Source organism: Brienomyrus brachyistius, chromosome 3 (assembly GCF_023856365.1).
Source record: "Brienomyrus brachyistius isolate T26 chromosome 3, BBRACH_0.4, whole genome shotgun sequence".
In the NCBI taxonomy this organism is placed as follows: domain Eukaryota; kingdom Metazoa; phylum Chordata; class Actinopteri; order Osteoglossiformes; family Mormyridae; genus Brienomyrus; species Brienomyrus brachyistius.
The window spans coordinates 21,848,321-21,875,781 of NC_064535.1; the positions used below are offsets into that span (position 1 = coordinate 21,848,321).

At 47.7% G+C, this 27,461-nt stretch overlaps 1 protein-coding gene across 1 annotated transcript in view; it reads left to right on the top strand.

Annotated features, from left to right (window-relative positions):
• chst11 (carbohydrate (chondroitin 4) sulfotransferase 11) overlaps positions 1-27,461 on the top strand; it is a 57,557-nt gene that overhangs the window by 21,418 nt on the left and 8,678 nt on the right. Inside the window, 1 exon segment of the mRNA XM_049007899.1 lies at positions 10,222-10,307. Coding sequence (XP_048863856.1) covers positions 10,222-10,307 — 86 coding nt within the window.

Below are 27,461 nucleotides of genomic sequence, written 5' to 3' on the forward strand. Positions count from 1 at the left end.
CACAGAGCCACACACTGTCACACGCAGAAGCACAGAACCACACACTGTCACACAGAGAAGCACAGAGCCACACACTGTCACACAGAGATGCACAGAGCCACACACTGTCACACAGAGATGCACAGAGCCACACACTGTCACACGCAGAAGCACAGAACCACACACTGTCACACAGAGAAGCACAGAGCCACACACTGTCACACACTGTCACATAGAGAAGCACAGAACCACACAGTCACACACTGTCACACAGAGAAGCACAGAGCCACACACTGTCACACACAGAAGCACAGAGCCACACACTGAACACAGAGAAGCACAGAGCCACTCATTGTCACACAGAGAAGCACAGAACCACACACTGTCACACAGAGAAGCACAGAACCACACACTGTCACACAGAGAAGCACAGAGCCGCCACACTGTCACACAGAGAAGCACAGAGCCGCCACACTGTCACACAGAGAAGCACAGAGCCACACACTGTCATGCAGAACCTTACACTGCCACATGTCGGTGCACCATGACAATGCAGCTGTGCTGCGTACAGGTCTTTAAAATCCTACAAGGAGCCCATCACAAGTGCTGGGTCCGTCCCTGTGCAGGGGCAGGTTCTTTCCCGGGCCAGGGGTGGCGCTGTGGCCTGGCTGGCGGCAGGCCAGTGGGTTTGGGATCTCTCACAAACTATGCTCTGTCTCCTGTTTTTCTGCTTGCAAACAAAAGGCAGTTCTCTCCCAATTATGCACTTAACTCACTGGCGTATAAAGGGTGATGGGGGTCCTGTCGTGTTGCTATGGCACCGGCGGTGGGGTGATGTAATGACCATAGACAGACCTTTTTAGCAGGGATATCCAGTACTCCATTCTGTTTTGAACTGTGGGAAGTGGGCGGGGCACTTGACTCACAGCACCCCCTTCTGGCTTGCCCAATGCATATAATGTGATTAATTAGGGGTTTAAATTGCCATCCAGCTGCTGCCCAGTAGGGTTAGTGACCTGCAGCGACCCTGACCGCCTCGGGACATCCTGCAGGAGGCCCGGAAATAGAAATTCCCAGCCTTTATTTCGCTGCATGAAGGATCAGGATAGCCCGTGCCCGCTTAGGCACGTCCCAAACTCCGCCCCCAAAACCCCACCTCCGCGGTACAGATTTCCCAAACACATATCTCTCACTGTTTCCTCTACGGGACATCTCCTGCTGGAAGAGAGGGTAATACTAAGGTGTGAAGTGGAGATGTTCTGGAAGCCCTCCAGGGAAACTGCAGTCTTCACTCTTATCAAGGCAGACCTGCTGACTACTTCTCTGCTGCTCTCTGATTCCCCCACTACAATCCACACCCCTCCCCCCCCTCCCCAGCCGGCCTCTACTGCACCAGCTGACTTGGGCCACAGGTATGAAGTCGACTGTCATTCGGATCTCCCTGAACCCCCTCCCCCCTTCAAAGGCTGACCCTCAGTCTGGCTTGGGGGTTGGGGGAGGGCTGTTCGATCTGATGTTAGGAACGAGATCGCCACCGTGAGATCACCCCTCACAGGCACTGGGGGAGAAATCAGAGAGTGGAGGGGACTTCTTGTTTGTTTAATATTTCATCGTTAAGTATTGCACCCCCTAGTGGTCTGGTGAAATAAGTACATGCCTCCAGTGCCCACAGCACCCTGACCCGCTTCCGTGATGTGCGATTCCATCTGAGGTGCTGGGGCTGGGGCCCCATGCTACAGTTCCTCTGTTATCCAATTTCCTAGCAACCATTTGAAAGGGTCCTCATTTGGGTGGGGGGTTGGTGGGGACTGGAGCTGGAGCTTCAGTAGAAATGATTTAAGATTAGAGCCTCTCCCGTTAACATCCTGGTCTCTGGGGCCTCCTCTTTCTGCTGCTACCAGACAGGGTGGGGGGTGGAGGTCAGAGGATGGCTGGTGATGAGGGAGGCAGGCTGACCCATTAGGCTTTGCGGTTCAGTGTACTTTTTCTCTGATTGGCTCTCGAATCCGCCTCACTAACCAACCCAGACCGGAGCTACACTTAATAACACTTTCAGTTTCCGTAGTAACTCAAATAAATTAGCATTTTTTTCAAGACGCTCATATATCCAGGCAAGTGCGCTCACACACCGTGTACCCAGAAGCTCTGTGCCACTCTTAGTGGCTGATATGGGTGGGTTTTATTAGGTAAACAATCACGTTTTGAAAGTTTATGCAGGGGCATTCGTCTGTCTTTGAGGCCTCATCTCTTCCGCTACCTCGGTCATTGAGGGCTCTCTTTTATTGAGGTCCTGTCTCTTGAAATCCCTCGATCTTTGTAGTCCTGTGTTTTGAGGTTCCTCTGTCTTTGAGGTCCTGTCACTCGAGGTTCCTCTGTCTTTGAGGTCCTGTCACTTGAGGTCCCTCTGTCTTTGAGGTTCTGCATCTTGAGGTCCATCTGTCTTTGAGATTCTGTCTCTCGAGGTCCCTCTGTCTTTGAGATCCTGTCTCTCGAGGTCCCTCTGTCTTTGAGATTCTGTCTCTCGAGGTCCCTCTGTCTTTGAGATCCTGTCTCTTGAGGTCCCTCTGTCTTTGAGGTCCTGTCTCTCGAGGTCCCTCTGTCTTTGAGGTCCTGTCTCTCGAGGTCCTTCTGTCTTTGAGGTCCTGTCTCTCGAGGTCCTTCTGTCTTTGAGGTCCTGCATCTTGAGGTCCCTCTGTCTTTGAGGTCCTGCATCTTGAGGTCCCTCTGTCTTTGAGGTCCTGCATCTTGAGGTCCCTCTATTCTTGAGGTCCTGCCCCTCATTATTCTGCCACGTTTGAGGTCCCCCCTCTCTCTCAAGCCCTTCTTCAACACACTTTCAATTCTCTCCAGCAGCCTCACTGACTTTTTTCCATCCACGTCGACATTTTGTGTAACAAATGTCTCCTTCCAGAGAATTTATTAAAGGTATAATTAAAGGGTTCGGTTCAGATGTTTTAATTATGAAAAGGTCACAAACAAAAATATAATTATGTAAAATAAATACCATTTCAATCACTCTCTGCAGGGATTTGTAAAGATCTGTTAAATACAGTTATGTAAACACGACTAGCCTGTGTGATATTGTATCGGGATCACTGCATTCATTTTTGCTTCGCAGCAGTGCTGCGTTGGGCTGTAAAATGTACTTCGTGGGGTTGTTGCAATGTTTGAACTCTATTTGTGACCAGATACTGGCCCTGCATCAGCTCTTTGCTGGGTGATTACAGTAAACCTTGCTGTTGCTCCGTTTGTCATACAAATGAATATTTTAGTGACTAAGTAGGTCTGTATCATCACGGTGCAGGGTAACATTTACCTATAAGGGCCACCGTAAATGTATTTCGACGGGGGACTTTGTTCCTGTGTGGCATGTGTGCTTTATAGGCACCCTGGGGAGGTCTTTCCCCAGTCCATGAGCGACAGAGGGTGAGTGGTCAACAAATGCATCTGGAGGTGCACAGAGTGAAATCAAGGGGGACTTAAGGGGGGTTTGGGAGGGTGGCGCACTGTGGGCTTTCACGCGTGGATGTTTGTGCGCGCCCCCTCAGTACCAGCTGTTCATCCTGAGCGTTTTAACTTCCTGCGTGATGAGAACCAAACGGACCGGAGGTAGCAGCTGAGTCTCTCTCCCCATTCCCAAAGATTCTCTCTTTGTATTTCATTCGGACTGAGGATCATGTTCCACAGCCCCCCTCGTCTGATTGGGCACCACATTCACTCGCTGTCTGCTGGGTGTCATGTGTGTATATGTGAGTCTTTGCCAGAGGTCAATAGTTCAGTTTCAGAGAGTCCAGACCAAGATTTTATTTCAACCAACCAGTTGAATACTCTGTGACTGACTCTTTATGGTCAATTCGTTGGTTGAAACAAAATCTTGGTCTGGACTCTTACTCTCTGGACTTGAATTCCTCACCTCTGGTCTTTATACTTGTGGTATTAGGCCCGTGCTGAGGCAGCCAGATCATTATAGAGTCTGACTGGGGGCCCGGTCTATTTTTAGGAGGTTAGGTCATCGCGTCGATGGTGCCGGGGTGATGCCCTCTTTCCCTGCATGTTGGCATATCGCTGGGTTGTGTTTCTAAGGCTTGTTGTTCTGGGGGGCTCTAGTCAGGCGTGCAGACCCCACACTGCCCCCTCACCATGCCCCCGTCGTGCTGGGTTTGGGGCCTCTGTGATTTACTGACAGCTTTGTGGGGTCCACTCTCACTGCACCCCTCACACACCAATCTGTTCATGTCCTGCCTCCGGCAGACTTGAATAAACACACCTAAAGTCAAACTCTAGAAGCTCCTTCACACACCAATCCGTTGCTCCCTCCCTGACCTCACATTCTGTCACTCTTTGGAGAAAAGATTCTAGCCATTGAAACTTGGGTCTTTATTAATTCGCGCCACCTGACAGTTTGCTCTATATGCTACATGGTCACAAACAGGCTCTCGAAGCAGGAAACGCTCTCGCTGACTAGCCGCCACAATCTTTGGTCTAACATGAAGGCAGCTGTTTCAAGTTCCCCCCCATAATGTGCCTTTATCATTTAACCTCATATGAATACAAAAACAAAACCATTGTCTGGGTATGGCTAATTTTCTGACTATACTAAGTGAGATCGACCAAATTGCTGTTTCAAAAACTCTCACGCAGCGGTGTTGAAGATCAAACGGGCTAGCAGGCCCCACAGGCAGAGTGCATGTACCTTTACACTGATTGGACTGCAGGGAGGAGGTCTAGCCTTAAGCAGCACACCCGCTGGTCACTGTGAGGACTGCCGGCTTATTGCTTTTCTTTGCTGACAGCGCCGGTGTAAGACTAGTAGCCGACTAATCCTTAGCTATCCCACAATCCCCCGCTGCCAGATGCCTGCAGATGTTGTGCATGATTACAGGGTGAGTACAGCGCTCAGGTGGAAGCCGACCGACCTTGCGTAGATGAGCGGGATTTTTAAGAAATTCCAGTCTTATCAGTCTTCAGTGAATGTTCAGGTCAGTTTTCATACGGTTTCCATATTTTTACCTAGCATTTGTTTATTTTATTTGAGGCCTTACGTGGTACCTTTTTCTTAGTGTATCTCTTGTTTTACTTTAACCTGATATCAAGTCTCACAGAAAAAACATCTTCAGCAGAAATCAGTAAAATGAGGCAACCGTCTTGAGCTGAAACAGGAACGATTGCTCTCTTCCTTCAATAACCGTGGTGATGTTCCGCTCCTCTGTACAAACCTGAAATAAAAGTACGTGACGCTGAGACCACAGGTGGCAGAAGGGCAGCGAAGCCCCGATCCTGGGTCGCAAATCTTAATCTTTAATCGAAGCTGTACTTTGGGAGGAAACTAATTTGTGTGAATTTCCCTGCTGAGGTCCAACTTGCTCTCATAAACATCAGACCACAAAAAGTTAGACCTAAAAGGTCAGTGAAACACGCAGGACTGAAAAGCGGCAAGAATTACAAATTAACCAGAAACCCAGTCATAATGTCCATTTATAGAAACGCTCACTCATCTTTTCAGATTAAAGGAATATGTGTTTCTTGGAACGCTGTTTACAGAAAGCCAACAGAACTATAATAATCTTCATTTGGGACAAGAACTGGGACGATTTTCAGCCGTGAGACTGGTTTAAAACGTGCGATTGTCTGCTAAGAGAAAATTGTGGCAATGGAAAGTTAGGTAATATCCTTTATGTCAGTTTGTGTACCTCTGAAATTAAACGAATATCATGGAAAATAGCGTGACTTTTCAACCCTCTGGCGTTTGGGATGTGTCTAATGCCCATCCTTGTTTAGTCTTTGCAGGTTAATCAGGAGCTACTGTGTCACTCCTGACCTCTGGGACTAAAACACACTAAGGAGACCGCCGAGACAGCAGGCCGATAATCAGGCAGCATATAACTGCAGCCCTACTCTGTGACTTTGGCGACTTTGCGGGACAGTTACCTCGTTGCCACAGGACGTTTGGGCGCTTTATTTCCTGGAATAGAGAGCCTGACAGATGGACTCCTGGTTTCCAGGTTCAAACTGAACCCCACTGAAGTCTTTTCTGCTGACTTACGCAGCGTGAATGTTTCCAAGAGCTTCACCGGTCATGTTTTGTAGACCATCTATGCTTCTACTGGCCTAACCTAGTACGGTTGAGCTTTTGCAAAAAACTTTGTATTTATCCTCAAACCCCAAGCTCCACTCCGTGTACGTGTACCTCTTTCAGGCTTTGCCTTCAGAAATGGTTCACAGGGGAGATGGTGACTGCGTTCACCTTCCGCCAATCAGCACTGGCAAAAAACAGCTGTCATTTGTGGCCTCCTGTTGCAAGTGGGCAGATAGTCGTATCTGGCCAATGGTGGCATGCTGTGATGCCTCATGATGGCTAATAATCGGAGCTTTGGGCGCTTTGAACACGGTTTGTAGGAGGACAGTTTTCAGTAGTGCCAGGGAGGCCTACATAGTGGCCCCAGTGTCACGTGCATCACGCACAGAATCTGGAAGTTTGGAGCATGGAAACAGAGACCCTGAGCCTTGTGTACATTGGACATCCTGGCTATGAGAGCAAACGGCTCTCCGAGTTTTCAGATGGACTCCACGGGACTTTGCGTTACGGCCAGAGACACCCCAGGTTAGCAAGCAGGACTTAGTCACCTGCTGCAGGGGCTGTAATCTGGTATTAAATGGCTTGCAGAACTTGTTGAAGACCCTCAGTTTTTAAGGGGCACTGTGTCTATTGCATTCCCAGGTAGGACTTACTTTACATGCAGAACGGCACACGAGGCAACAGCCAATCCTTTGACTGACACGTGTGAGTCGGTTAGTGCGAAATCTGACCTTTGAAAACTCCTCGTCTGACTTCCAAGAGACAATTCGAATCTGGTAGAATATGCTTGTCCTTGTGCAAAAAAAAAAGGACATTGCTGCCTTGCACCCAGCACTTGGAGAACTCGGTGCCAGAACGGCTGATCCACTGCCTGAGCTGGTGAAGGACCTCCACCCTCTCTCCCTGCCAAGTCTGACTACTGACTAAGCGAGAGGAACAGAGAGCTTATTAAGGGTTAGATGAAGGCCCTTAAAGTTGGCTTCTGAAGAGCATGGGAAAGGCAGGTCTTGGCTAGCAGAGTGCAGCGTTGTGTCCTTTCCTTTGCAGAGTGACTCAGAAGGTTTCAGAACCCAGGCCATTCATTCCCATACTGGACTTGTGAGATGGAGGCACATGGTCTTGCTCTTTGCAAACCTTTTCTCCAACTACAAGCAATGCATCAGGTGAACTGCTTTGGTTGCTCTGCATTGTCAAGCCTGAAACTTAGAATAACTCACCCAAGGGGGGCAGGTGGGAGAATTAATGGCAACTGCCTGTGGAAACAGGTCGGTCTGAATACCTCCTGAGACCATACTGACTGACTGTCCTGGGCCTGAACCCCGTCTCTTGAGGGTTTCCCACACTACTGAACTCCAGACAGCGGTACCATGGGTTCCATTCCCATGTCAGTTCCACACTGCTTCTGAGATGTTTGTGGGACATTAGCACTGAGATTTAAGCAGAGAAGATCAGCCTGAGTTAGAGACAAACTGGGCAAAGGCAGTAAGCCAGTATAGACCAAAGATATACATATATATATAGAATCCAGCCCTGATGAGTGACAGCCCTCTAGAATAGAGGCTTAGGGATTTTCTTACGTCTAAAGCACCAGCTCGGCCCATAACAATCATCATTTGGAACTACTGAGCTCTATTGATAATTTTCACTCTGCTCTCATTGCCACAAATCTCTTCCACCTTGCAGAAGAAATATCCACCACTGGCAGAGATGAATGGGGCCTGGGTTTACCGCAATTTCCGTGGGGATGCTAATTATTAGCCACAAGCTAGATTCCGCTGGAGGAACAGGAGATCGTTGGCGGGCAAATGATGCCACTCCAGCCAGTGATAGATGACTGATTCATCTGAACACGACGTTTGCTAATTACCGTAGCGATGTTCTTTAAGGTAGCAGGAGCTGGTCAGTGCTTAATAGCTACCACTTTGTGTATGTAATCTTGGTTTTCGTATAGTAGTCTTCCTGTGGGAGGCTCAAATCACTGTGTGGGTGGGTGTGAGGGGGTGCACCAGGAGGTGCGCATGTGGGTGCGAGGATAAAGATCAGCCTTACTCTCCGCATCTTCTCAGAAGGGAGGTCCTCCTTCTGTCGTGTCCTTCTGCAGGTCACTCGTTGGATAGAGACGTTCCCTCATCTGTCAGTAAAGTGGGCGCATCTCATCCATCACCACAGCTGCACCAGGCATCTGCACTTCAGCAAAGTGACTGCAATCATTTCTGACAAATGAGCTCATAAATTACCAGAAAATCATACCCCCTCATTCTGAGATAGCCTACCCATGTTTCATTAAAATGTTAAAACCTTGTTTATATATTCTCATGGATAAAACGTATTTCCACACATGACCTATTTGTGTGACAAATTATTTTTCTGCAGAAAAGCAAGTTATCCCTAAAAATGCAACCCCAGCCCAACACCCCCCTCCATTTTCCAGTGTATAACAGCACCCCCCCCCCCCCCCCCAAGTGATCATTTCAAGCGGGTGAAATTCACAGAAGGACGGGTCAGATCATCACAAAGCGGCTTATATTTCAAATCCATTTTTATTTCCGTATGTTTGGACGTTTTCTGTATGTTTGCTAATGTCCTACTTTAACTGTACGACACCTGAGCTTCTGTCTCTGGCTCCTTGGTGTTTATGAATATGAATGAGCTGGATTCTCTTTCCACCAAGTGCAAGAGCATTTACATTTGAATTAAACATGCAAAAATAAAGTTCAATGAAATGTATTATAACAAGGCGGAAATGTTTACATCTTAAGGTCCTATTCTACTGCTTGTTATTGACAATGGGTGTCACTAAATCTTTGTGTGGTGGATGTGGTGATTCGTAGAGCTGTATGGTCCTGCTAAGTCGGTATCCATTAACTGTTCACGTGATGGATTGCTGAAGGAGAGATTTGACAGCATTGTGGGGACGTCAGCAAAGTCAGCCTACTTGCCTACATGAGTGAGACTCAGCATGGCCGAGTGTGAACTTGACTTCCTACTTTCCTACTAATTACTAAATCAGGGGTCCTTCTATAGCCAGCTGCCTCTCATCTGTGTGATAAATGCCCCCTTTTCTATAAATTCCCCATTTGGCCCTCGGGGTAGTGAAGTGGAGGCCTGCTTGGGCGTTGTCCCTCTCCATTTGACGCCGGCGGTTCCTGGGAATGCACGGCTTTCAGCTGCTGAATGAGGCCTGGTGTGCGCGGACCCCAGAGGCGAGCGTAGCCCTGTGCTGCCACAAGGTTTTTTTCCCCCAGAATGCAGGCGATCGTTTTCTTAGCATCCCCGGCAAATTCAGGACAGAAGCTGTGGCAGTGGAGACTCTAAACATTAGGAGCTCTATTCAGACCGAATAGACTTCAGGTGAATAGAAATTGGCCGAGCCCTAACGCTAATGCAATAGCTATGAATTACCCCCTTACCAAGTAGCCTTGAGATCTCCCTGGGGCTCGGAGGCCTCACTTTGGACAGAAAACCGTTCGGTTACTCTGAAGGGTCCAAACTCCCAGGTGATGAGGTTCACTCTGCTCCACTTGAGTGCAAGTAACGAGAGAAAACTGCTAATCCCGATCACATTTAATTGTCCGGCAATGGAGTAATGAAATTTAGACCATTGTTTTTTCTGGGGGTGTCATAATTTAACATATGGAGAAAGATGCAATCTGACTGTGAATGCGCCTGCCGATTCAGCTCCACTGTGCCACGAGTCTTTTAATTAAGAAGCTGAAAAGCCATAGATGCCTGGAAGTGCGATGCTGGAGACCCTGGATCGGGTTGGAAATCCACCTAATGAGGGATGTTCAGCCCCGTGCTCTGTTGGGGGGCAGGGGATCGATAGGCACCTTGATGTTGTCAAGGTGACCGCTTGATGTCCTGCTGCAATTCCAATAGTCAGGAGTGGGGGATTAGCCATTTCAGCTTACAGGGCATTGTTAAATGCCCCCCCAACACCCCATCATTAGTACCATTGAAGTCCCTCCTTACACATGCAGGAGGATATCACCGAGATGTCGTAAATAAAGAAAGATAAAATCGTATGTGAAATTTAATCATCGTTCCATCTGTCCTGTTATTGTTTTAAGTCTCTGTCTCACTATCCACTACATATTCATTCAGGAAATCCTTCAGCCGGCTGGATGGTCATTAACACCCGGCTCTCACTGTCGGTTCTCTTACAGTATTGCGGCGGAACCCGTTTGTAGGGGACGTGTGTTGCCACAGAGGCTCGCGGAATGCCCTGCAGGAGCTCTACAACCCGTTGCAGGTAACCGACCATCTGCCTGTATGTGTGCCTGTGTGTGTGTGTGCTTGTGTATGTATCTGTGTATGTGTGTGTGTGTCTGTGTCTCCGAGTGACCCCGCACCGCCTGGGTCTGCGGGTTCTCCAGGTTCTCCATTCTGTCCGTCAATATCCGGTAATTCCTTTAAATTCCTTTAAAACTTTTAAATCCTTTTTACCAGGGTGTAATGTTTTAAATTCTGCTAACCTAGGAGAATGTAGGAGGTAGGCAGCTTTGGGAAACCGGATTGGTATATATATATATATATATATATATATATATATATATATATATATATATATATATATATATATATATATATATATATATATATATATATATAAATCCACAAGACTGTCAGTATAACAGAAAATTCCCACTAAATACAGAAATCCATCTCCATCCGTTGTCCATACTCTGTCACGCTTCCTGTTCCTCTAACAGGTCTTGCGGAAGACATTTATTCATCTGTTATCTCACAGGTGCTTTGAGTCGGGCCGCTGTGGGACGAGCCGTCCCGTGGCTGTGTGACGCGGCGCCGCCCTGCTGGCACTGAGAGGCACTGCAGCGTATAATGCGGTGTGACAGATGTCTGTGTGTGTCTACATGTTCTTAGTAAATGGATTTAGATGGGCTGCACTGGGGGCATGGCACAAGCCTTATTTAATTTCTGTTGCTCCGGGTATGTTGAGCCCCCCCCCTCTGCTAATCAGTGGGGCTGGGGGAGAGTGGGGAATTGGAGCACACAGCTGGGATTAATTTGATCCGTGAGACAGGGCGGTGTGGACGTTTAATAGCTGAGGTGCTGTAGGGCTGATGCTCTCACTATCTGTTTGTTGCGGTGTGGAGCAGCAGGTTAGGATGTCATCAGAAAGTCGGCGGTTGAAATCCCTGAGTCGGCAGAATGATTTCACCGTGGGGCCCCTGAGTAAGACCCTTACCCCCCCAGTTGCTCCAGAGACTATCTGAATGTCACATTGGATGAAGGTGTCAGGCAAATATGAAAATTGTACTGAGATTCCGCTCTGTGTGGCTGAAAAGCCCTGCATCGGTAAGCAGGTGTGACATCTGGCACGTCGGCAAGGAGATCCTGGTGAAGGTGACTGTCAAGGAACATGGCTCGCTGCCACACCTCCCAAAACCCGACCCCACCACAGGGAGCCGAGCCTTGTGGCTCTGTGGTCATTTTGTACTTTGTTATTGAGAATTCTCCTCCCCCCGCAGTCATCGGAGAGCTCAGTTCAGTAGGCCTCGGTGTCATCCACATAAGAATTTTATTAATTATGATTAGCATCCAAAATGGTTATGAAGGGAAAGCCTCATTAAATCATGGTTTCATCCGAAGAAGTTTCATAGTGGGGAGGAACATTTGTAGGGATCCTGTGATGTTGAGGTTTATAAAGACGTACGTGGCTCTGTGACACTCTGCTGTCAAGACGTGGGGAATGGCGTCTGCTTTGACCTTCATGGAAGGCGTTTCGCAAACCCCTCGTTCATCTTCCGGAGATTTTAAAACCCCGCGTCGTTCTTGGTCTCGCTGCATGCCCTGCTCCATCGCGGTTTAGCACACTGTCCTGCATGGCCACGAGGTACATATGACAGTAAACTAGGATTTGTGACCTCTCTCGATGGCCGCGCTCGAACCAGAGTTCGATTTCAGCCGGATGCAGGCAGAACCTTCAGACCGAAAGGGCTAGAAGCCCAGAACCCTAAGGGAGAGAGAATGACTCTCACTGGCCTTGTGTTTTACTGCTTCAGCAGAGGAAATCCACACGGAGGTGTTTGTCCTCATGGAATCACTGCTTCTGATGATGCCGAATGTGGGTGTTGAACAGTGCCGACCTTTCCTGGATGTAAAGAAACTGCACACAAACACGTGTCCTCTTACAACAGCACATCCTGTACGCTACACCACCCATCCCTCTCTCTGTACCGACAGGAGTGTCCAGCAGTTTCAAGTTACATGTTCATTCTATTCCTTCTACCTGTGAAGGACAAATCGCTCCACAATAAATCGCATTTAAATGTGTTTTACAAAAATAATGCATGAACAGATAACATGCAGTACTTCTTAGTCTTGGGCAGTCAGAGGAAAATTTTAAAGCTATTTATTTGGGTAGTAAGTGTATTTTAGAACATAAATTAAGAGTAATACAATAAAAACTAACAGGAATTTCTCCAGTTCTCTGAAATGTTTCTGATATTCTATCGGACGGCTAGATGAACACCGCTTCAGGTCCCTAACCTCTCCTCAGGGGCACCTCAGCCATTCCACAGATTTCTTAAATTTCACGACCAGCTCAATAATTGAATTAACTGAATTAGTTAAATAATTAACACCAATGAGGTGTTAATTAGCTAAACAGGTTGTGCTAGTGATCAAGAAATGTTTGCGCATGTTGGATGCTTGCTGCAAATACTGGGCTGGTTTGGAAAGAGGTTTTGAAATGAAAATCTAAAACAGACATACATAAAAAGACATGTCTTTGACAGACATAAAATCATAGTTTTATACCATCATTTAAACATTTTCTTTGCCTAAGACTTTTGCACTATACTGTATACAAACACATTATGAATCATTTCAGAGAGAACAGCATACAGCGCGCTAAATGGTCACAGAGTGGTTTGCCAAGAGCAGTATCTCACCACAGCTGGTCCATGTTTTTGCTCCCTCCTAGCTTCCTGACACAGTACACATTTTTGCTCCCTCACAGACAGTCCATATTTTTGCTCCCTCCCAGTCCACAAAAATGCAGACTGTCTGTGGGCCCCCGAGGACCGGATTGGGAAACACTGGCCTAGAAAAAAATAAGCAATGCTAATTTTTCATTGACTGGAGCGATTTCTTACCTGAATTGTCAGCAGAAAGGGGGATGGATATGAGCTTCTGGGGGGGATGCGGGAAGAGAGCATGCAGGGGCACGCTGGGAAAGGAGATCTGGGGAAGGAGATAGAGGATCTGCTGGCATTTGCTGGGTGTATGAGAGAGTCATAGGTAGGTGGGGTGCTAAGAATTGGAAGGGGGTCTGCCCCCCAGGCTTTGTGTGACCATTTCTCTGCTCTCCCTCCTTCCTCTTCAGCTGAAACATGAAACGGGGTCTAATCACCTTCATGTTAAACTCCATATTGAGTAACACAGTATGCGACAAAAGAATTAACAAGCACACGCATGTACCACAGACACGGCGTGATTCAGAACCTCGAGCCGAAGCACACTCCCGCAGCATAGCGTAAATTAACCCATTAGGCTGCCGTAAAAACACACGATTCCCAAAGGGCCTTTTCCCAATTCCGAAAGAAAACAGTGATCCAGGCCCTGTGTAAACAGCCTGGAGAAGTATGGAGGTAAATCAAGTCGGAAAGAGACTTTGGGTGCCCAAAAGCCCCCCAGGAGAAGCAGCAGCAGCCCTCACCTCCTGCGCTCGCTGGCTAATGGGCTCCTTTGAAACGGGTCAGTTTTCATTCCGCTGGCTATTCCTGTGAGCTTCTGGGGGGGGGGGGGGGGAGAGATTTGACGAATTCGGTTATTTCCTGCTTAAGCCTGTGCTGTCGTACGCCGGGCTGGTCCAGACACAGAGCCGGCCACGTGTGCGTATCGGCGGTCCATTTGATGTTCCCAGAATTCCTAATTGGGAATGCCGTCCCGCGGCAGCACGCTGTTTAATGAGGACGGCTGCAGCTTCCGGAAAGGCGCCGCGTACGGAGCAGCCGGGGCGGTGCGCGGTTCTGCTTGAGGCCTAGTTTTATGGGTCCATCGGAGGGGTCATGGCCTCTGGAGGCTGAAGATTGGAGTAAATGACGGGGGGGGGGGGGGGTTCTGGGTGCTGGGGGTGGCTTTGATGTTTGGAGATATGTGGGTGGATGGGAGAGAACCGAGTGAGCGTGGATATACTGAAACCTGGGAAGTGCTGCTTCATGCCCCTCCTCACGTGACCACAGGAGCCTGATGTCTGCACGGGGTGATGCAAGCAGCTGCAAAGGTTAGGGAGGTGCTATGGGAGACCCTGCTATATGGAGGCGGGAGGATCGGCTGTGCTTATTAACAACCACAGAGCCGACTGAACGTAACTGTCATCCGGCGGCAGAGTTCATTATTATATAGCAATTGGATGGATGTGTGTGTGTGTGTGTGTGTGTGTGTGTTTTTACCAGCCTGGAACATATTGAAAAATAAGCATTGAATGAAAAAACAGAACATCCTCTGATACAATAAGCATTATTTTTGTCTACATCACATTAATATTCTCGTCCGAAGGCAAACCCCAACCTCACTATACAGTTTCTGTATATTTATATTTTTCTTCCCTCCCCTTGTCACCTTGTTAGTGTTGTCATGGCTGACGGAACAGGCCATTTTTAAATCTGGGAGCCCGGGGGTGATCTGTTTGAAGTTCGGGCCCAGCAGGGAGATTTAGAAGTAAGGCGACCAGTGTGAAAGTCTTGCACAAAAAATTATTCCAGATTCACCTCTGTTCCTCCTTAAAGAAAAGCATAGAACACTTGCCGTGATTGAGGAACTGTCAGTGTGACTAGTGGCTCATGGACACAAGACACAAGGCTCATGGAAGTTTTACACGAAAGTTCTGAGGGCAGGATGAAAAATGATTGGTTTAGAGAGATAACCAATCAAATTGTAGAGGAGGTGGGTCCAAGCAACTAGAGGAGGCGGGACCAACCAATCAGATGTCTTGGTCCTGAGTCCTCTAGTTGCTTGGACCCACGTCCTCTACAATTTGATTGGTTATCTCTCTAAACCAATCATTTTTTAATTCTGCCCTAAGAACATTTTTGTGCAAGTAACACCCCCAGCAGCAGACGCAAATTGCTCCTTTAGGTCAGTCAGCTCACCTTATGCCAGCATTCCACAGAGCTGCACTCTGATTGCACTTAATGGAGTCACTTTTCACGTCATTGAATGTTTAATAATTAATCCACTGTCTACGCAGGTAGTACTTATCTAAAGCAAGAGAAGAGAGGACACTCAGATTTTTATTTTGCAATGAATTTCAAAGCAGGTTCAACCTCTGTCAGCATTAGTCCCCGGTGATTTTTAAAATGCCGGGCACTAAGCTCTTGAGTCGGCTTTGGGAATGTTATGGTATTATGATGTAATGGAGGGCACAAAATTCTGCAAAATATATCGCAGAGGGCTAGCATGTGCTGTCAGTCGCTTCCCATGGAAACCATGAAATCGACCAATGAGCATGAATTAGTGACAGTCCCTTCATTTGACCTTGCTTTCCTCACACCTGTGGTTGCTCCCCATTATCAGACAGCCTACAAACATGCTGTGTTATGGAAGCAGCAGAACGGAACGCTTGCGGCCAGGGCTTCCTGGCCCGGGCTGCCCAGAACTGCATAAGCAGTTGGACAGGTGGAGGGGTTAAACCTGCCAAGGATCAACTATTCACTCCATTCTTTTCCCTTCACTTCTAATCCTCTGTGCAATTATATTTCACTAAGGAGTGCTATTTAATCATTAAAGAGCGAGGGAGAGGATTCAGAACTTGGCAGGATGGTTACCTGCTGACTATGATCACTTTGTCTTTGTGAGAAAATGTCTGTCACGTGATAGTGACTCGGGACTCGCCAGTTAGACGGGGGATTAGGGCGTGTGCAGAAGCTCAGATGGGCCTTAATGTGGCAGGCCAGGAAAATCTGAGTATGACACAGCCTGTGAAACCAATATTAATGAGTGCTTTTTTATCCAATAATCCATGTGTCCAGTAATGAAATTAATATTTATTTATAGAGCACATTTGAAAAAATAAAGGTTGACCAAAGTGCTGAACAAAATAAAATTAAACAAACGAATGCAAATAGAAATAAGAACAAAACAGCTGAAACAAACAAGTGAAAAGTAAACAAGACAAACATTATTCTTTAGACTTATGAAGGTCTCCACCCAACTGTTAATATGTGATTAAACTGTACTTTGATGCACATCAATTTATGTGTTGAGAACCGCATAGTGTATCTCTTGCAGTCATCTGCACGAGTGGTTTATCTGCGCACTGCAATGGTCTGCAGCACAGTGTGGAAAGGGCTGGGTTTACAGTACAGCTGCACAATGTGCATGCATTGCATGTTTATGTGCATGCAGTTCTCACATTGCAAAGACCATCGGTGAGGTGGAGAAAAGCTAACAAGAACAAGACGATTTTGAGCAAAGCATCGGATTTGTTGGTACAACTCACGGCAACACCAGCAACTTATTGGCAGATAAGAAGTTTGGTTTGGCTGTAGCTTGCTTTGGGTACATTTTAAACTCTTTTGTTTCGTAAAAAAAACATGCAGCATTAACTGCAAAAATTTCACGGCTTAGCCGTTGTCCATGCGTTATGGCAGCGTGTTGGGTAACGCCGCCCCTCCCTCACCCGCCCCTCTCGAACCCCAGCCCTCGCTTCAATCTCACTCCCCCGACTCCCATTCCGTCTTTCGGTTCCTGCTCTTGCCGAGAAGGCAGATAGCTTAGCAGCAGAGGGTCCTGGCAGCCCGAAATCCCCTGGAAGGCATTGGGCTCTGGTGCCATCGAGAGAAGCTCGTAACTCGCTCGATTCCAGTAAAAATATCCAGATGAACCACACGCTTCTCAGTGTCGTATTTTATAAGCCGCACAGGCCACGGTGTTTGAGCAGTTCTGCTGGAGCTCAGAACGCCGTAAGGCGGCGTCTGACGGCCCTCATCACCCCTCATGAACGCTCGCTGTGGCTTTCAGCCTCCCAGCATGCACTGCTTCCTGAGACGGGGAACACGTGTGACTGTGGAAGCGGCAGGCGGGCTTATTTATACGGTACCACCTGTAACTGGGCCAGCCCAGTAAACACTGGGCTGCCATGAAGCAGGATATAATCGTGGAGAACCATGACAGTATATATAATTCGCCAGTCCCACAGGAACCACAATGAGGCCTCTCAAGGGTCCCTCAGATATAGCACTTTTCGGTTGAAAGTTCCCAGGACTTACTGTATAAAAATAAACCAGCAAATTTATATGTGTGTGTATTTTGTGTTTTTTCCATGATGCGGAGACTCCAGCAAGTAATTATGGGGGCTGAAGCCTGTCATGTGACCTCAGACGTTACCTGTCGAATAAACAAGGCAGCACAGGGACGAGCCCGCAGAGAACCGAGTCACTGATGGAGTCGCGTAGGGCCGTCACTCTTAAGTGATTCACCAAGCCTTGGGGCGGCATCTCATTTTTTACGCTGTCATACCGATCCTGCCTGAGGGTGCCCCCACAATGCAATTTGCGGAGTGTCGGGTGGGGTTCCCTACAATAGCCGAATGGCCAATTTTGTCAACAAGATTTAAAATTTCTGCGGTACACCCAAAATACCGTAGTATACCATATTACCACCCAAGCTTAGATGCACCATCTCTGTCAGTGAACCCGGGAAAGTTGCTATTTTTTGATTTCTGAGACTTAACTGCCTCCCATTGGTTGCGTGTTGTCGTCTAGGTTTATAGAGAAATCATGAGGCAAATATCCTGGGTCTGAGAGAGAATTGTTCCCCTTTGATTCCTACATATCTGAGATAAATGCTTAAACTGAGTCTAAGGAAAGCAAAACTGCTGTAATCATATTATTTGGTAATAAAATTTATTTTTAACTTTTAAGTATCTATGTTTCCTGGCAGGCAATGCACATCCCCTGAAAGCTGCTTTTCCTTACACATTATGAGGCAGATGTTGGGAACAATGCGACTCTAGTTAGATAACTGGTTATTGAAAATGTACAGAGGGATAAATAGATGAGGTATGGAAGGATGGATGGACTTTCAGAGTCACAATGTGAAGTATTTTGGTTAGACAGGCAATGAAGAAAACAGTGATATGTACAAGGAACGAAAAAGATAGTGAGATATACAGGGAATGAGGTAGACAGTGAAACATACAGAGAATGAGATAGACAGGGAATGAGGTAGATAATGATAGGGAATGAGGTAGATAATGATATACAGAGAATGAGGAAGACAACATACAGGGAATGAGGAAGACAACATACAGGGAATGAGATGAACAGTGATATATGCAGAGAATGAGATGGACGGTGATCTATACAGGGAATGAAATGGACGGTGATCTATACAGGGAATGAGATGGATGGTGATATATGGAGGGAATGAGATGGATGGTGATATATGGAGGGAATGAGATGGATGGTGATCTATACAGTGAATGAGATGGACGGTGATCTATACAGGGAATGAGATGGACGGTGATCTATACAGGGAATGAGATGGACGGTGATCTATACAGGGAATGAGATGGACGGTGATATATGGAGGGAATGAGATGGACGGTGATATATGGAGGGAATGAGATGGATGTTGATATATGGAGGGAATGAGATGGATGGTGATCTATACAGGGAATGAGATGGACGGTGATCTATACAGGGAATGAGATGGACGGTGATCTATACAGGGAATGAGATGGACGGTGATATATGGAGGGAATGAGATGGACGGTGATATATGGAGGGGAATGAGATGGATGGTGATATATGGAGGGAATGAGATGGATGGTGATATATGGAGGGAATGAGGTGGATGGTGATCTATACAGGGAATGAGATGGACGGCGATCTATACAGGGAATGAGATGGACGGCGATCTATACAGGGAATGAGATGGACGGTGATATATACAGGGGATGAGGTAGACCGTGACATATACAGGGGTTGAGGCAGACAGTGACATATATAGGGAATAAAGAATTGGTATAACAAATCTAGTCAACAATAAAGGTCAGCTGATCTGCAAAACCAACAGCTCATGCAGCAGCATAAATTAGGGGAAAAAAATAACGAATGCGATGAGGAACTCTGGAGCTGAATTTCATTATGTCTGGCAGCCGTTTGCGCTTCATGCGGAAGATGTGGCAGCTGTTGCCAAAGCAGTAGAGCCACACGGTGGCCTCTTTGTTAGCATAAATATTTATGCTAACCGGTTGCAGCAACAGCGGCCCATGATGGACTGGCGTCCCGTGCAGGGCGTCCCCTGCCTTGGGCCCTGTGTTGCCTGTGATTGGGTCACATAGACTGTGTGCTGGGTAGAGGTACGAGTAGGACAGTGTTATTGTTATTTACTCGGTCCGGCAGGATTAGGCCACGCCAAGTGGGCGCTGGTGTGATATTTCCCGTAACACCCTTTAGCGAGTGCTGGCTTGTGCGTATTTCTTCCGGAGTCCAGGATCCCTGAAGCGCGGGATGAGCTGGGGGTGGGAGCGATCATGACTGCGCACAATGCCGATGCCGCTCCGCCCATATCTACATGGGTCAGGTTTTTTGTATGTTTGTTTTTTTTTTTGCCTAAGTGGGGGGGGCGCTAAGCCAGCTGCCCAGTGGATTGTCTTATTCTCACCTTTTCACCGGGCATGGCGGGGCACCACCTCAGAAAGTGCAGACACATGCGTTAAGATAACAAGCCCAGAGCTGTACCCCCACTGTGAGGCGGGGTAAACATGTGCACAAAGGCCGGCAGCCAGGGGCATAAAATGCAGGTGTCGGTATTTGGTGCCTCAGTGGGCAGTAATGCGGGGTTTTACGGATAAACTACTCACGCACCGGGGGGGGGGGGGGGGGGGGGCAACGACAGTGGAAATTTCTCCTAGTGAGGGCTACTGTAGGGAACAGGCTGCCCTTCATCTCGCCTGCTATAGGAGCAGCTTCACGCTGCAAGGTGGCGCAGGGCTGGGGTTGGGGTGGGGGGGGGAGGTCGCCAGAGAAAGTCAGGAGGCTGTGGAGATGTGAGGTGGGAGAGGACAGAGGACTAGAGGATGCTGGGAAACACGGTTTCAATTACGAGCTTTTGTTGAGATACCTGATTCCACAGTAATGCAGTCAATCATGTCACTCGAGGAGAAATCCATGGTGCGGAGAATGAAATCGAGCGGTTAGCATACCAAAACACGGGGTTTACTTCTCTGTGACCCTACCCAAGATGGATGGATAGATGGATAGATAGATGATGGTATGATGATGGATTGATGAATGGATGGATAGCATGATATTCTGTCTCATTCCCATGATTTCATGAAGTCTGGACTAATTTCTTCTTCATAATGCATCCTGTATCCCCCCCCCCCATTGATTCTTTACAGCAGCCACATTTTCCCATTTGTTTTAGGGGGGTGGAGTTCTCTCTTTCCGAAAAACAGGCTTTAATTGCCAGGCCCTCTGTCCTCCTGGGTGTGAGTCCGCCCGCCTGCCCGCCGAACAAGCTCCCGGAAAAAACTTCTGGCTGCAGTCTTGTGGAAAAGCCTGTTTTGCTTCATAAAATACTGACGTTCTCAGGTCCTTAATCACCGTCTGCTTTGTTTGCTTTTCCGACGGTGGCAGCCTGTCTCTCCCCGTCTCATAAGGGGGAAACATGTATGGGCTCATCCGAATCCGACGAACCCTCGGCACGCTCCGCTGACGAGCTCCTTCCCGTCACCATAACCACCACCGTCGCTCTGTGTCTCATTCTCCCCGTTCCGGGCCGATTCTAGGATTCTAGAATTTTTTAAGAGGTATCATAGTTGATGCAGAGGGGATTACCTCATAATTTGTTTGGAATCGGTGACAGAGGAAGGGGCCAATCAGCTTTCAGTTGTAAACCAAGGAGGGTGATAATGTGACCACGCCCTATAGGTCGAAGGGTTGACGTTGCACCAGACAGAAGGGCCGGATTTCTGCAGGTGGTCCCGTTGGATGCCGTTAGTCTTCTGGACAGACCGTGGGGCCGGCAACCTACTGGGTCACCCTGATCTGATCTCTATTTTATTGCTTGAGTGCCCAAACCTTGTAGCTGAGGCCCAGTGCTGGGGGTAGAAGAAACCCCTCCCCAAAGTTATGGAGAGGACCTCGGGGATTGTGTGATGATGCGTCCTGTTCAGGTGTCCCACTGTGCAGCATAGCGATGGACTACAGGGGCAGCTCTGTGTTCTGTGGCTCAATAGCGGCTTGTGTGTCCTGCTGGATCTCAGGGACGGGCTACTTTGGTCCGTCTGACTCGTTCGGAATACAGGGAGGGGCCTGTGTGGGGAAATGGGGGGGGGGGGGTATGTCCCTGGTGGGAGAAGGGCTGGTAACCAAAGACCAGAAGGTTACACAAGTTCAGGCCCGGAGAGTAAATGCTCTCCTTTATTTACGATCGCCCAGTTTCTGAGTGCGAATCGGCAGAAAGAGCAGTGTGGGGTAGTGGAGGGTGAAGGGAGAGCAAATGGAGCTATTAATGGAGGGTGGGGTGGGGGGGGGAGGGTTGGAAGGACAATAACAACCCGCCAATCTCTGTTAATAAACCCTGAGGAGGCTGAACAAATCAGGGGGTGTGTGGTACTACAGTGGCTCTGAGACCTATCCAGGCCCCCGCAGGAAATCTGACCAAGCACTCCCTGCTGAGGGGGGCATTTAATCCAGCTGTCAGTCAGCTCAATCTGTCCTTTCCTTAGTCATTCCATCTCCCCTGCTGTCACTCTTCTCCATCGCCATGGTATCCAGCAGCTTCTCTTCGTTATTCAGTACATCCCTCTTACCCTTTTCACCTCTTTATAGACGTATTTCCTCCTCATTTCAGCAGCTTTAGATGTTCCCCGGTTCCTTATTCTCACCTTATTCAAAACCCAAATTACGGGCAATGGCCCTAACTGGACCCGCGGTTTAACCATGACTGAGCCACTTTCCTAGATCTTGCCTCATTTTAACACAAAAATTAATCTTTTCGGTAGTTGGACCTGCAGCAGGACGGTTCTCTTCACCGTAATCTAAAAAGGCAAAGAGGAACATCAGCATGAACTCTGCATGCATCTGCATAATTTCCAAAAGGCACACGACTGAACTTAAACTGACCTTGATGCGCATAAGCTCTTCGCACCTCAGAGTGGATCCGCACTCAGGCACTTGTCGGGCTCTGCGTGCTTACCGCCTCATCCCTGCGTGTCTCCGGAAGTGCGTTCGGGTCACCACCGGTGGACTCGGGTTTTGCCAGAAAATCCTGCCGGTCCGGCCGAAGGCCGTCGTGCCTGTGGCTGCGTTAGACATCAGCTTTATGGTGGCCTGCAGAGTGACGTTCCCTTAATAACTGTTGCAGACAAGTGAACTCAGACGCGCCATGAGTTTGGGTCGATGTACAGCCCCGGCACAGAGTCGCGATGGCGAGGGAATCCCCCCACCTGATCACAACCTGGAGAAAAGAAGGGCCTTGTGCCTAACTTTGGTCAGCTATCTGTGCTTACATGTGTATTCTGGTGGAAAGTTGTTTTTGATGGGCAATAACTGAAAAAAGCAACTGCCTCATGCCTTGGTTTTTGGATGGGGAACTTATTTCAGCGGGAATAGCAAAGCATTATGGGGCCCTAAACAGAAGTGACATGTTGGGCTAATGCCACCATCATCCCGATTTTAAGATGGGTTTCATTCCGCAGTTGGTAAGATTACCTAATGACTTATAAGTCAGTTTGCTCTTATAAATGTTGTATTACAATTAAAATATATGAATGAAGTGAATGGATAAAATAGTGCGCTGAATCTTCTTTAAAGAAAAGTCACTGCAGGGAAGGCTTATTTTATACAAAGTCGTGGCGATGATTCTCTTTTCGTTCAGTTCCTGTTTGTCGGATGCGGCGGCTCTGGGCCACAGTCGCCATGGTGACCATAGCTCATCGTCTCCCTGAGGAGTCGCCGGATTGGCTGGCAGATTTGGCCCACGCGAACGACATCATCCGCTCCACTCGAGCGCCAAGCTGAGCTCCGGGGCCGGCTTCTCTGAGAGCCGGGGCCAGTTCCCGTCGCCTAGGCCCGGCCCGGCCCGTCCGCCAGCTGGCGCCGGATTGTGGACCAGCACCCTCTCTCACGGGCACTTTAACATAGCCACAGATGGGACCGGCTTAGGCTGATGGGAAAACAACTGTTAAATGAGCTCATATATATCCATGTGCTGTAAGGGCAAATTGGTAACCTCGCTCAGGGCCTGGAAATCGCTCGCCGTGAAATGCTGTGGTTGACGTCCTGCGGTCGAGATAACAGACGTTAAAACGCCTTCGTTTGCGTATCACTCAGCAGCATGACGGCTGCCCCTGCTGCTACTGCCCTGTAAATGCACGTATTTTTATATAATTATCAGCAGTAAAACCACCAGTATCCCGGGCAGCAAGGGAATTGGGCCACTGAAGGCGTCTCTTTGACTGTGCCGTGCGGTGCTGATTTCTCCTGTCTGAACCACTTCTAAAAGGATCCATTTCCTTCACGCTGAGCTTGGAATTGGGGGGGGGGGGGGGCTGTACGATAAGGGAGGTCACGCAGAAACTGGGGGCAGGGAGGGGTTTGGACAGAATCAGGATCCCAGCACAGGATGCCTGCCCTGGTCCCAGTTTGGTCTGGGATGTTCTGGTCGTTAGACTCAAGCTAAATATCACAGTATGAAGACCCTCCATTCGGGTTTCACAGTGGTGATGAGACAGCAGAGGATTGGCGTGAAGCCTTCACGTGCCCCTCTGTCTCCATATTTACGGGAATTTGGGAGAGAGGCTCCAGATTGGACTGTAATCAGCAGGTATAATCAGAATATCTTATCAGAGAGGCAGGCGAATCCACTTTAATTTATGACATGAGAAGTCGGCAGGAGCATCGTCTGCGCACGACCTGATATATTGTCTCTCAATTTATTAGTAATGTCAATATTTGTAATGTAGGTCTGAGCAGTCCAGTGATGCATTTATGGGTCGGTTTAAAAAATCGTGCCCAGCTTATGAATGTATCCAGAGTGGCGTAGCTCAAAAATTCACTGCCACCCATGAATGTATACAGAGACGCTGTTCAGGGTATCACTGGGGTGACTCACACAGGGGCTGATTTGGATAACATACAAGGTTGGCTAGGCTAAGTAAGGCCTGTAAATACTCTCACAATCCCCCCATGTATGATTGACTGTATCTTGTTGGCGTTGAGCACCCTCATCCCCTTTGTTGTCATGGCGTCTTGGGCTAAAGCAGGGACTTGCTGATCTTCCTTCTCGTCTTCAAGGTGGTGCTCTAATGGGTCAACCTCCTGGGGCGATTCGGGCTTAAGGGACAATGGCCATGGGATGGACAAGCAGCCCAGAAAATGCAACTTAGCTGAATGGCGTTGTTCCCCAAGAATTGCACGAAGGACGAGATAATAACTGCTTCCCACAGAATGGAGCTGTTGTAGTACCTTATCTGCCGAGGCCTTGCTGACCTGCTCCAAAGTGCTTCGTGTTACATTATTCATTGACTTAGAAGATCCGCTTATGTGGGATGATTCAGATGGCTGATATTCCGCAGAAGTTCTTCTGAAACATTAATATGTTAATGCCACCATCTGAAGTTTGGACACATCAGCCAAACAGATCCACTGCTTTTGCGTGCAGATTTCTTTTTTCCGAATTACTTATCTTCTTCCACTTTTCACATCTGTCTGTGGATTGATGCGTCTCTCCATTCTCCAAGTGCTTATCCAGCACAGGGATACCAGGAACTACGAAGCACAGAGCTTGAGGCAAGGGAACAAGCTGGAATGAGATGACAGGACAGATACACGCACTCCTGTGAACACCTGTTCACGTCGAACCCACCCACCTCACTTGAAGTGCAACTCACGTGTATTTCTCTAGTCAGTCACTCTTAGATAGATTTCTTTCTGTCCCACAAATCCCTGGTAACCGTTCAGGAGGCGTAAGTACTGATTGGAGCAGAAGTGCAGCCCTTGTTTTGTTCCCAGGTGTCTGACAGCTTGAGGAAGCTAGTTTCACAAGCAGAAAGTTGCCAATTAGTCCCTTCCTCAGTGGCACGCTGCCATCTTTGTTCCCTGTCTGGGTGCCTCTCATCAAAACCGGCGAATGAGACGGTTCAGACTCAACCCATGATGGGACTGGGAGGAGCATCTTTGCCAGCCTAAAAAGCCCATTTGGCGGAACCCATTTGCAAGTTAATCTGTCGCCGTCAGGTAAAAGACAAGTAGAGACATGTAGGTTGGTAAACAGGTCTGACTCTTCTCCTCCCCCTCTAAATCACCGCCAGATGAAATCAATTACTGCCCCCTGGCCTTGCCGTCTGTCACCAGCATTCGTGTAGCGAGCAGGGGAAATACATTTGTAGGCAAATCACAGCTCTAAAAATGCCTAATTACTGTTAATGGACTGCATCTGTTCATAACTGCCAACTTGCAGTTGTCGTGTGAAAGCTGAACCTCTCGGTTTGTTTGACGTCCGAGGGTACATTTTATTCCATACTCAGAACCTTGACCAGAGAGTTTGGTAGCCCTAACGTTGACTTACCCCAGTCAGGAAGTCTTGGTCTTTAGCCTCATATTTTCCTGGTAGAAGAGTGGGAACAGTGTTAAACTCACTGCTGCTTGAAATTTAATACAGTGGAAGTGGGTGCATGGGAAGCCCTTTCGCCCTGTGTGAATAATATAAACCAGTCTAGTTTAACAATTCATCAGTGAATTAAAAAAAAATTCAAATATGTATAATAAATGCAGAATCTCCTCTGTAGGGTGAATGCTTTTACTAGATTCAGTGGGTCATTCCCATAGAGACATTGTAATGGCAAGTAGCAGAGGTTGGTTGTGATTTAAAATCACTGCATTTTACTGGCTTGTAGGAGGGACACTCTGTGAAACTTTATGGTTGCCCCCCCCTTCCCTCATTTAAGTGGGAAGGTGGAAAGTCAAAAAGCTTTAATTCTGTAGCTCACTTTGGAGGGAGAGTGGCATGAATTAGCAATGTGGCATTTGTGAATTCTATGCTTTTTAAGAGTGGAGGATTCCAGTGACCTCTGTCACAGTTTTAAGTGTGTTTTAACTGTGTTGTGGTTCAATGGCTATTGCCAGAGAGCCATGATCCCATGCAGCTCATGCCCACTTGACATTGCAGCTCACAATTACACTGATCCAGGAAAAAATATAGTACAGTATGTAGGGGTGACTTAGTTGACATGGATTTCAATGCATACTGATATTGCCACTGGGCCTCTGTGTTACACACAAAGGAATATTCTGGAAATGATTGGGGAACAATTTACCCCACTTATTGGTGGATGTGATCACGTAGATCCAGAAGAATTAACACACAATGGAAGACGTGGTTTTGTGGTTAAATCGAGCTTACCTGGTCGATTAGATTCATACATGTCTTAAAGATATCTGAGTCTATCAAAGTGTGATACAAGCCCCCCTTTGCCTCTAAGGATCATCTAATTTGTATGGAATATGTTGATGTAGATCTTTAGTGTTCACATTAGTGTCTGGTGAACCTTTGTGGTCATGGAATTCATGGACTATGGAGACCAAACCACCTCCCTCCTCCTCCTCTTCCTCTCCCTCTGTTTGGCCATCATCTCTCCATACCTCTCTATGGGCCCAAGCCGTTCTCCCCCATTTTAAGACTGGAAAGTTCTGAGCCAGTCCTGGGATTGGAAAAACCTACTGTTTACAAGGAGCTCCTGATTTAATGGCCTGTTTCATAGTTCTAGAGACAGAAGGCCACTCATTTTTCAGGATTGTTTTGACAGAAGCACTTTAGACCTGTAGAATCCTGCCAGTGTGCTAGGAGACATGAGGGTAAACACAAATGGCCAGGCACTCTCTATTCCAGGATTTGTCAACCCAGTCCTCGAGGACCTCCCAGCCAGTTCACATTTTTGCTCCCCCCCAGCTTCCAGCACACCTGTACCAAGTATTCCGTGTTTTCGATTGTGTGCTGGGAGCCAGGAGGGAGTAAAAATGTGAACTGTGTAGGGGTCCCTGAAGACTGGGTGGAGAAACACCACTGTATACAAACTGCCATATTCATATTCACTGCAAGACCGGTATCTGCTGTTTTTTACGGCTGAAGAATTCCTGCAAAATGATCCTGTTCCCTTCAATGCTGCCCTCGCCCAGCAAATGTGCACAATTATAACTTATAACAATAAAAAAAATCCTGATGCCGAGGTTTATGCAATGCATCTTATTGAGGATTTTGGTCTTGTATTCAGGGAAGAATTATTTCTGCTCCCAAGACTTCATAAACAAAAGCAAGCAGGGATGTAATCTCTTTGGAAACAGGCTAGCCCAACAGATAAGTCATGCTGGTTAGGAGCCCAGGGGCCGTGGCTATTTGTCTGATTTTCTGCTTGCTAATTTTAGCA